The sequence below is a fragment of the Mustela nivalis genome, assembly GCF_964662115.1.
Source record: "Mustela nivalis genome assembly, chromosome: 2".
Taxonomy (NCBI): Eukaryota; Metazoa; Chordata; class Mammalia; order Carnivora; family Mustelidae; genus Mustela; species Mustela nivalis.
In genome coordinates, this window is record NC_139021.1 from 187,083,383 (window position 1) to 187,095,063 (window position 11,681).

The following is an 11,681-nucleotide window of genomic DNA, read 5'->3' on the forward strand; positions in this document are numbered from 1 at the left end:
CAGTGTAAGAGAGTTCCCCTTTATCCACATCCTTTCCAGCATTTGTTGTTTCCTGTTTGGTTAATTTTTGGCATTCTAACTGGTGCAAGGTGGTATCTCATTGCGGTTTTGGTTTGTATTTTTCCATGATGGTTAATGATGTTGAACATTTTTTTATATGTCTGTTAGCCATCTGTAAGTCTTTTTTTTGGAGAAGTGTCTGTCATGTCTTCTTCCCATTGATTGACTGGGTTATTAGTTTTTTGAGTGTTGAGTTTGAGGAGTTCTTTATAGATCTCGGATATCAGCCCTTTATCTGTAACATCATTTGCAAATATCTTCTCCCATTCTGTGGGCTGTCTCCTAGTTTTGTTGACTGTTTCCTTTGCTGTGCAGAAGCTTTTTATCTTGATGAAGTCTCCAAAGTTCATTTTTGCTTTTGTTTCCTTTGCCTTTGGAGACATGTCATGAAATAAGTTGCTGTGGCTGGTGTTGAAGAGGTTACTGTCTATATTCTCCTCTAGGATTTTGATGGATTCTGGTCTCACATTGAGGTCTTTCATCCATTTTGAGTTTATCTTTGTGTATGGTGTTACAGAATGGTCCAGTTTCATTCTTCTGCATGTGGCTGTCCAAGTTTTCCAGCACCACGTATTGAAGAGACTATTTTTTTCTTCCACTGGATATATTTTTTTTTTTTTTTTTGCTGATTTGTCAAAGATTAGTTGACGATAGAATTGAGGGTCCATTTCTGGAGTCTCTATTCTGTTCCATTTTAACCTCATTTTTTTAAAAATACCTTTTTAATTTAATTTAATTTTTTTAAATTTTTTATTTTTTATAAACATTTATTTTTATCCCCAGGGGTACAGGTCTGTGAATCACCAGGTTTACACACTTCACAGCACTCACCAAAGCACATACCCTCCCCAATGTCCATAATCCCACCCCCTTCTCCCAAACCCCCTCCCCCCAGCAACCCTCAGTTTGTTTTGTGAGATTAAGAGTCACTTATGGTTTGTCTCCCTCCCAATTCCATCTTGTTTCATTGATTCTTCTCCTACCCACTTAAGCCCCCATGTTGCATCACCACTTCCTCATATCAGGGAGATCATATGATAGTTGTCTTTCTCTGCTTGACTTATTTCGCTAAGCAAGAAGACATCCAGATGGCCAACAGACACATGAAAAAGTGCTCCATATCATTCGGCATCAAGGAAATACAAATCAAAACCACAATGAGATATCACCTCACACCAGTCAGAATGGCTAAAATAAACAAGTCAGGAAATGACAGATGCTGGTGAGGATGCGGAGAAAGGGGAACCCTCCTACACTGTTGGTGGGAATGCAAGCTGGTGCAGCCACTCTGGAAAACAGCATGGAGGTTCCTCAAAATGTTGAAAATAGAACTGCCCTATGACCCAGCAATTGCACTACTGGGTATTTACCCTAAAGATACAAACGTAGTGATCCAAAGGGGCACGTGCACCCGAATGTTTATAGCAGCAATGTCCACAATAGCCAAACTATGGAAAGAATCTAGATGTCCATCAACAGATGAATGGATAAAGAAGATGTGGTATATATACACAATGGAGTACTATGCAGCCATCAAAAGAAATGAAATCTTGCCATTTGCGACAACATGGATGGAACTAGAGCGTATCATGCTTAGCAAAATAAGTTAACCTCATTTTTTTTCTCATTGTTTTAAATTCATTTTTCCAGCTTTATTGAGACATAATTGATGTATAGCATTTGTAAGTTAAGGTGTATAATGAGTTGATTTGGTATATTTTTATATTGAAAAATTTGTGTATTGTAGAAATATTACCACAAGAGCATTGGCTAATACATTCATCATGTCAAATAATTACCATTTATTTCTTTTGTATGTGTGTAAAGAACATTTAACATCTATTCTTTTAGCAACATTCAAGTGTATAATATGGTATTATTAGTTGTAATAACTATGATGTATGCGAGATCCCCAGAACTTGTTAATCTTATTCCTGAAAGTTTGTACCCTTTGACCAATATCTCCCCATTTTCCCACTCCACATGTCCCAGCCCCTGTTAATCGTCACCTTACTTTTTGTTTCTTCTAGTTTTCTTTTCTTTATTTATTTGTTTTTAGATTCTACATGTAAGAGATATCATACAGTATGTATCTTTCTCTGTCTAAATATCTCAGTTAGCATAATGCTCTCAAGGTACATCTGAGTTTCACAAATGACAGATCTCCTTCCATATGGCTGGATAGTAGTATTCTACCGTATATAAATCACATCTTTATCCATTTACCCACTGATGGATGCTTAGGTTGTTTCTATAACCTGGCTATTATGAACAATGCTGCAATGGACATAGGACTGTAGATATCCCTACAAGATTCTGATTCAATTCCTTTGGATATGTACCCAGAAGTACAATTGTTGCATCATAAGGTAATCCTATTTTAATTTTTGGATGCTCTTTTCCTGAGTGGCTGTACCAGCTTACATTTCCACCAACAGTGCATGAGGGTTCCCCTTTCTCCACATTCTCACCAATATATACTACCTCTTGTCTTTTTCATGTCATTCTGACAAGTGTGAGGTGACACCTCATTATGGTTTTTATTTGTATTTGAATGATTTTATTCTTAAGATAATTTTTTTGGTTCTGTGACATAGACTTTATTCCTTAGGTGTGACCCTTCTTGGGTTTTCATGGAGATCCTGAGGTATTTATCAAGCCCCTCTACCAAGGTGGGGCTTAAATTTCAAACTCTGTCTGTCCCATGATGAGAAGTAGCTCACATATCAGCCCCTTGAGCTTTCCAGTTACCAACACTCCTTTGTCTCCTTTCAGTGCCCCTTCTCTTCCACAGTTCAGGTATGGCCAATGGCTGGAAGACCTTTGCCACCTCCTCTTTTTTCTTTTTTCTCCTCATTTATCCTTAATTTCTATATGCCTGGTGGCCACAATTTCTGTCCTTAAACCAACTGGCCTATGGCTCTGTGATGAGTCATAAGTGCCTGAATGTGGCTCATAGTTGAGCTTAGCCACAGAGCCTTACAATGAGTTCATTCTTTTGAGGTTTATTCTTATCTAGTTTTGCCTGGTTTAGGTCACCTTCAGGTTCTAGGAAGAGTTGTTACAGAAAAAAAAAATTGTTATGGAGATTATAATTGTCATATGTGTGAGGGCTACTGACAAAATCTACTTAAAAAGGGGCACCTGGGTGGCTCAGTGGGTTAAAGCCTCTGCCTTCAGCTCAGGTCATGATCCCAGGGTCCTGGGATCGAGCCCCGCATTGGACTCCCTGCTCAGCAGGGAGTCTGCTTCCTCCTCTCTCTCTGCCTGCCTCTCTGCCTACTTGTGACCTCTCTCTCTCTCTGTCAAATAAATAAAAAATATCTTTAAAAAATCTACTTAAAGATTATAGAACTAGAAGCAACCCGTTGTGTCCTTTTTAATTCAGTGTTTTCTAAAATCCTTAAATATAGATACATTTTATTATGAAAGACGAAAAGAATAAGGACTTGCTGATATTTTGAATATAGGGCTTGAGAAAAGGAAGAAGGACAACATTCTAGGACATGTATCTGAGGCTCTGATGGACTCCTGACACCTGCATACACAAGCGAGTAATGAAACTGAGCACTCCAATATGAACTAATGTGGAAGAACCTGGAATGACATGGAAAGAATTACACAGTGTTTTTTAAACTGAAGCAGCATCTTATAAAACAATCACAGTTATTCTATATTTATTAAAGCCTGTGTATGTGTACAAATACATATCAAACAAAACTTGCTCACACCAGAATGGCATCCACTGGATAGAATCACATCCTCAATGGGAAAAAGCTCGCAGCCTTCCCGTTGAGATCAGGAACACGACAAGGATGCCCACTTTCACCACTCTTGTTCAACATAGTATTAGAAGTCCTAGCAACAGCAATCAGATAACAAAGGGAAATAAAAGGTATCCAAATTGGCAATGAAGAAGTCCAACTCTCTCTCTTTGCAGATGACATGATTCTTTATATGGAAAACCCAAAAGACTCCACCCCCAAACTACTAGAACTCATACAGCAATTCAGCAACGTGGCAGGATACAAAGTCAATGTACAGAAATCAGTGGCTTTCTTATGCACTAACCATGAAAATACAGAAAGGGAAATTAGAGAATCGATTCCATTTACTATAGCATCAAGAACCATAAGATACCTGGGACTAAACCTAACCAAAGAGGTAAAGGATCTGTACTTGAGGAACTACAGAACACTCATGAAAGAAATTGAAGAAGACACAAAAAGATGGAAGACCATTCCGTGCTCTTGGATCGGAAGAATAAACATTGTTAAAATGTCTATACTGCCTAGAGCAATCTATACTTTTAATGCCATTCCGATCAAAATTCCACCGGTATTTTTCAAAGAGCTGGAGCAAATAATCCAAAAATTTGTATGGAATCAGAAGAGACCCTGAATCGCTAAGGAAATGTTGAAAAACAAAAATAAAACTGGGGGCATCACATTACCTGATTTGAAGCTTTACTACAAAGCTGTGATCACCAAGACAGCATGGTACTGGCACAAGGATTTGCTTTCTTATTTTCTTCTTTTAATATCCTTGTTTCCCAATTCTATTAGCATAAAACACACATTTGTAAAGAAAAGAAACTCCATGGATCTTTTTCAGGGAATTCTTACAACACAGAACAAAAGAGAACCTGGGAGCAGACACAAGTGAAGTGTGGAGGCCATACTGGAGCTTCCTGGGCTGGTGGCCCTCCATGGTGGTTCTAGATCCTCAGCTCAGTAGAATGCCTACCCCCACCTGAAGAGGGGACATGGGCACCTCTCGTGCAGAATTCTGGCCCCAGAGTTAATTTCTGGAAGCACTTCTTACAACTTTCTCCCTCTGGGGTCAGGGAGGCAAGGCAGGAAAAGCCCACACCTCTGTGGCCACAGCAAAACTCTGCTGACCAGACACCTTCTGGTGACCTCCTGTGTGAAGCTCAGAAACTCTAGGAATATATTGCAAACTCTGTTCCTGGCCACCATCCTAATACTGTGCCCAATTTCCACAGGTTTTATAAACCTCATAAATGTGAGGTTCACTTCCAATCAGGGAAAAATAAAAAGAGAGGTCACTGTCCCCTGACTAACCATGTCACAAAAACACTTCTGTGCAGCCTTTCCAAAATTAGTTCTAATTGGTAGAAATCATCTCTGGATCATTTGTTTTCTCTGTCAGCTGGTATTTACTGGGTTCCTGCCATGTGCCTGGTGTAGAACGCTTATAAATGAATTGATTTAGACAAATAACCCCTGGTGGGAATGAGTAAGAAGGTGAACAAGACATTGTCCTTGTCCTCAAAGATCTTCGAGTCTGTAGAGGAAGACAGACAAGGCGAGGGGGAGGAGGGGAGGGCAGGAAACACAGTGAGAGAGCTTGCAAGTGAGATGGCAGCCCTATTCCCTCAAAGGGACCTTTCTCTCCACGTACTTCGGAAGCAATATGTTCCTACATCCCACCGCCAGCCCTGCACAGTTAAATCCTGAGGGGGAACAGAGTGTTTGGGCCAAAAGGAGCTTCCCTTCGCCAGGCATTTCCCATGTCCAAATCCTCCTGAACCCAAATCTCCCTGGATCCAGGGTCCATGGAGAGCGGACGACTGGGTTCATCATGTGTGGTAGGGGAGGACAGGGCCCAGCAGCCCTGGTTTACTTTCCCACAGTGATGCCTATAGCATCTTCACATCCTAGACTTGAAAAAGCCTTGCCAAATTATTACCCTAAAAAGTGCTAATTTTTTTTTAAAAAGATCGCTCTTGGAGCCTCTGCTTCCAGGAAGAACCTATTCTCCTGAAACACTTCCCCAAGTGTCACCGCCCACTGCCCTCCGGTTTGCTGCCTCTCACCCACTGCGCCCTGCAATGAAGGCAGCCTTGAGTGTGCTGGGAGGAGTGGCTACAGGCTTCACCCAAAGCCTCTGCCTCTGGGCAGAATGAGCAGAGGCATGTTGGAGAGAAAATTGCTAGCCAGGGCTGGGGACAGGGCCATGTCCCCATGAGAATTTCTTAAATCTATTTCATGCCTCTCAGTTCACAGAGCTGCGACACAGGTCATTTCTTGACCCTACAGGGCAGGACACCCAGGATCTGGGAGGATGAGGGGCTTCCTGAGGTGTCAGGGTGAAGTGGTGTCAGAGCTGGGCTCCATGGACACTGTATAGTGCACCAGAGTGTGTCTTCCGGAAGGAGGATGGGGTTCTCAGATGCCAGGATACACCCCACTCTAGGGAAACCTGCACCTGGGGCCATGCCTGCTGCCACACCCTCCAGGAGAGGTGGTGGGGCCTGGGCGTGGGACACACAGACCTCAGCTCAGGAGAACAGTCTCCTGAGGGCAGCTTTGACATCCGTATTCCTCAGGGAGTAGATAAGGGGGTTCAGGGAGGGGGCCACCGAAGTGTAGATGACAGAGACCACCTTGTCCTTGTCCAGTGAGTATCTGGACGCTGGGCGGATATAGGTGTAGATGACAGTGGAGTAGTACAAGGTGACCACCAGGACGTGGGAGGAGCAGGTGGAAAAGGCCCTCTGCTTGCCTGCTGCGGAGCGGATGCGCAGGATGCTGGCGATGATGCAGACGTAGGAGAGCATGATCACAGAGAAGTTCCCCACTGCCAGGATAATGTCTGCAGTGAAGGCCATCGCTTCATTCAGGTGTGTCGGGGCGCAGGAGAGCTTCAGCAGAGGGGGGATCTCGCAAAAGAAGTGTTGGACCACGTTGGAGTGGCAGAAGGGCAGGCGCAGCAGGAGGCCAGTGTGTACACTGGTGTTGGCTAGGCTGACTGTCCACACAGCCATGGCCAAGAGCCTGCACACCCTGGGGTCCATGAGGGCGCTGTAGCGCAGGGGCCAGCAGATGGCCACATAGCGGTCATAGGCCATAGCAGAGAAGAGCAGTAGCTCAGCCCCCAGGGACCAGGTGAAGAAAAAAAGCTGCACTATGCAGCCTCCATACGTGATGGTCCTGTCGGCCATCATGCTGCTCAGCAGCTTAGGCAGGATCGTGGAGGTGCAGAGGATGTCCACCATGGCCAGGTTCACCAGGAAGAAGTACATGGGAGTGTGCAAGGCAGGGCTGGAGACAATGACCACCACGATGAGCAGGTTTCCAGAGAGGGCCACCAGGTAGAGGAGGAGGAAGGCAGGAAAGAGCAGCATTTGCAGCTGAGGTGTTTCTGAGAATCCCAGAATGCGGAATTCAGTGACCCATGTCTGGTTCATTGTAGCCCTGGGGAGTGGAGCTCTGAGCCTGGCTGTGAAGGAAAGAGGTAGTCACAGTTTGTTCCAAGCATCCTGTCCTGCAAATATGTGTGTGACCCACTTAGAAAGAGAACGTCAAATATTATTTTGGTAATAAAAATGGAGCTTTGTATCCCTGAAAACTTTGGAGATCAGGGGCATCACAGAGAAAGCAGCTGCCCCCTGATGTGCTGAGAAACCCTAGTCCTCACCCTTCTCTTCTTGGTGCAGGACTGTGACGGCCACTCACAAAGTCACCAGACTTGGAGCTCTGGTCACTGAGGGCTGGTCTCCCAGCCACACAGAGCACTGATTATGTGTGGCATTGTGGGGCTTAGAGAGAACCAGGGGACCTGAGCTCTGTGAAGACCACAGAGATTGTGCTTACAGCCCACTCATCCAATCAGATAGAGTCTGGGAACAGAGGGGGGATGGGAGAGAGGGGGGAAAAGGGAGCATATTAAATGGGAAAGAACCTGCTTCCAAAGCCCAGCTATCTTCTTCCAGGACTGACCATCTCCAGGCAGCACTGGCTGAGAGGCACCAAGTGTCCTCACACACATGGTCACTGGGCACAGGGGCAGGCCTCTCTGTAGGTGCAGGATAGCCCACAACAGGGTCCCCCCCAAATCAGAGGCAATTCACCACCAAACACTTCAGCTGCATCAAAAAGTCCACCAAGCTGAACCTGGCGTAGTGGGGACTCAGGCTCATCCGTGCCAGCTTCTGGCAATGATGCCAGTGCTGGTGGTATGGCTCTTTATCAGTTATTATGTCAATGTGGAGGCACTGTGTGTATTTCAAAACAGTGCATCTTGAAAATATTTTACTACTTATGTCATAGCCCTTCAATGAAAAAAAGAAAAAAAGAAGACTTTCATACATCTGCATAAAACCAGGGGCTTGGCACTCTACTTGCTGATGTTGGTTGAGATCTGTCTCCCCAGGCATCAGCTTTACAGTCATTGTGGGGGTGTCTGACTTTCACTAAACATTACAGGACATGTCCCTGTGAGGGGTGGTCTGGGAATGACGACCCAGATTGCCCACTGGAATCTGCTCACTGGTGTAGAAAATGCTGATACATTTCAACCAAAAATCTTGGTTCTTTAAAAAAAAAAAAAAAAAACGACTGGGGGTGGGAAAGAAGAGAGAGAAAGAGACAGAAGTGGATTTTATACTACGTATTGTCCGTGTTGCTCATTTTCCTTTCTAAAAAATATGATTATGGTGCCTGGGTGGCTCAGTTGGTTAAGCAACTGCCTTCGGCTCAGGTCATGATCCTGGAATCCCAGGATCGAGTCCCACATTGGGCTCCTTGCTCGGCGGGGGGTCTGCTTCTCCTGCTGACCTCTCTACTCTCATGCTCTCTCTCTCTCTCTCAAATAAATAAATAAAATCCTAAAAAAAAAAGAAAAAGTACAGTGAATGACACCTGTAGTAAAGAGCGGGAGATGTGTAACCTAGGGCTAGAGATGCTCTGTGTCATCTGAAATAGGCAGACACCACTCACAGGTAGTGCTGGTGCACCCTGAGGGACCAATTAGCACAAAACCAGCTCCTCCTGATTGGGCAGAACCAGCCTATGGATCAGGACTCTCTGGAGAAGCTGACCAGCACCTGGGGGACAGATCTAATCACCAACCAAGTAATAACAGAAGATATTCTTGGCACCTGATGGTGTTCTAGGCTCCAACAGGGACTGGTGCTCAGCAGTAATCACCCAGGGACTGGCTGACCAGTGGCAACATCAGGAAAAGATGATGGACATGTCAGACAGCGAGACTGTCATGGCATTGAGCCAGGGAACACACCAACCCACCATTTCTGCCACGGGTAGACATTGTCCTTCCTTCCCATGTAGAAGTGTGTGAAAAAAATCAAGGCCAACCCCCAAGCTGGTCAATGGCTCTGGGCTGTTGCTGGACATTGCCAGGTCCTCCAACCTAGGAGTAGCTAAAGGCCAGGTGTCAGTGGCCAGTGGGCATTGCTCACAGCATTTTGTGTACTCAGTGCCACCTGTCTCACATAAAGAGTGAGTGCAGCTTCCACCAGTCTGGCAATGCTCCCCTCCCTGCTCAAGAAACCTGGAGGAATGGGAGCTTCCCAGCCTTGGTCCAACCATGCTGACCTAGGCTAGTGACAATAGGCTGCCCCTGCTCCCAGAAAAGGTGCCTCTGATGGTGGGTGGCTTTTCAGACATCTAAGACATTTACTGTGAAAGCAGTGGCTGGCTGGTCACCAGGTCTTGTCAGACCTGTCCAAAGTGCTGATCTTGGCTGGACATCTTCAGTTCCTGGTCAGAGTACTTACCAGTTTGGGTGTAATCTAGGGTTCACTCTCCCTAACCCTCTACTGCTTGGTTTCAAAGAAGGGATTAGCCTCTCACTTGGGGTGGGCCCAGGTTTTCCCCTAGTTTCACTTAGGAATGAATGACAATTAAAGTTGTATATACTTCTTTTCACATGAGGTTTTTAAGGCATGCGATGTGATGATTTGATTTGATACGTGTGTACAATTGAGTTAAAGAACACATCCATCATCTCATAGAGTTACTGTTTGGGTGAGAAAGCTTAATATTTGCTGTCTTAGCAAATACAAGTATAAGTACAGTATATAGTCACCGTGTAGTATGCTCAGTCCTCAGAACTCACTCATCTTATGACCGATAGCTTGTACTCCATTCAGAATCTCTCCATTTTCCCACACCCTAAGCTCCAGGCAGACTGTTCTACTCTATTTCTAGTGTTCAAGTTTTTTTCAGATTCTTCATGTAAGTAATACTATACAACATATGCAACAACATACAAAAAGCTTATACACTATGATTAAGTGGGATTGACCCCAGGAATTCAAGGTTAGTAGGCCATACAAAAGTCAGTTCATGCAATACCCCATAACAATGGAATAAAAAACACATAAGCATCTCATCAGATACAAAAAAATTTTAAAGTATGCAACATCCTTTGATGTAAACAAAAACATTTAACAGACTAGACACAGAGGAGACCTTTCTCTACCATTTATGACAAAACCACAGCTAATATCCTTTTCACTTTTGTGTGGCAGATTTCATGATCATAATATCCTCTAGTCTCATCCATGTTGGATATATCAGGGTGCATTTTGAGGGGTTGTTTCAGGTAATCTTCTATGTAATTGTTCTCTTTCTGTAAGATCATGTCATCTGCAAACAGACACAATTTCTTTCCACCTTTCCAATTTGGATAGCTTTTATTTCTTTTTTTTATGATTTGTTTATTTTTACTTACTTATTTTTTAATTTATTTTTTATTTTCAGCATAACAGTATTCATTACTTTTGCACCACACCCAGTGCTCCATGCAATCCGTGCCCTCTATAATACCCACCACCTGGTACCCCGACCTCCTACCCCCCGCCCCTTCAAAACCCTCAGATTGTTTTTCAGAGTCCATAGTCTCTCATGGTTCACCTCCCCTTCCAATTTCCCCCAACTCCCTTCTCCTCTCCATCTCCCCTTGTCCTCCATGTTATTTGTTATGCTCCACAAATAAGTGAAACCATATGATAATTGACTCTCTCTGCTTGACTTATTTCACTCAGCATAATCTCTTCCAGTCCCGTCCATGTTGCTACAAAAGTTGGGTATTCGTCCTTTCTGATGGAGACATAATACTCCATAGCGTATATGGAGCACATCTTCCTTATCCATTCATCCGTTGAAGGACATCTTGGTTCTTTCCACAGTTTGGCGACCGTGGCCATTGCTGCTATAAACATTGGGGTACAGATGGCCCTTCTTTTCACTACATCTGTATCTTTGGGGTAAATACCCAGTAGTGCAATTGCAGGGTCATAGGGAAGCTCTATTTTTAATTTCTTTTTTTTTTTTTTAAGATTTTATTTATTTATTTGTCAGAGAGATAGTGAGTGAGAGCGAGCACAGGCAGACAGAGTGAAAGGAAGAGTCAGAGGGAGAAGCAGGCTCCCTACGGAGCAAGGAGCCCGATGTGGGACTCGATCCCAGGACGCTGGGATCATGACCTGAGCCGAAGGCAGCTGCTCAACCAACTGAGCCACCCAGGCGTCCCCTATTTTTAATTTCTTGAGGAATCTCCACACTGTTCTCCAAATAGGCTGCAGCAATTTGCATTCCAACAACAGTGGAAGAGGGTTCTATTTATTTACTTATTTTTAAAAATTTAATTTAATTCATTTTAGTGTTCCAAGATTCATTGTTTATGCAACACACGCAGTGCTCCATGCAATACATGCCCTCCTTAATACCCAACACCAGGTGCACCCAACCCCCTCCCCCATCCGCTCCCAAAGCCTTGGTTTGTTTCTCAGAGTCCACAGTCTCTCATGGTTCATCTCCCCCTCCAATTTCCCCCAACTCCCTTCTCCT

General features: G+C 44.1%; 1 protein-coding gene across 1 annotated transcript; it reads right to left on the minus strand.

Annotated features, from left to right (window-relative positions):
• Positions 1-6,364: 6,364 nt before the first annotated feature.
• On the minus strand, positions 6,365-7,273 carry LOC309856656 (olfactory receptor 13G1-like; the record flags this gene model as incomplete). Its single annotated transcript, XM_082717968.1, has 1 exon — positions 6,365-7,273. One exon carries the CDS (start codon positions 7,271-7,273, stop codon positions 6,365-6,367), a length of 909 nt encoding a protein of 302 aa, XP_082574094.1.
• Positions 7,274-11,681: the final 4,408 nt, after the last annotated feature.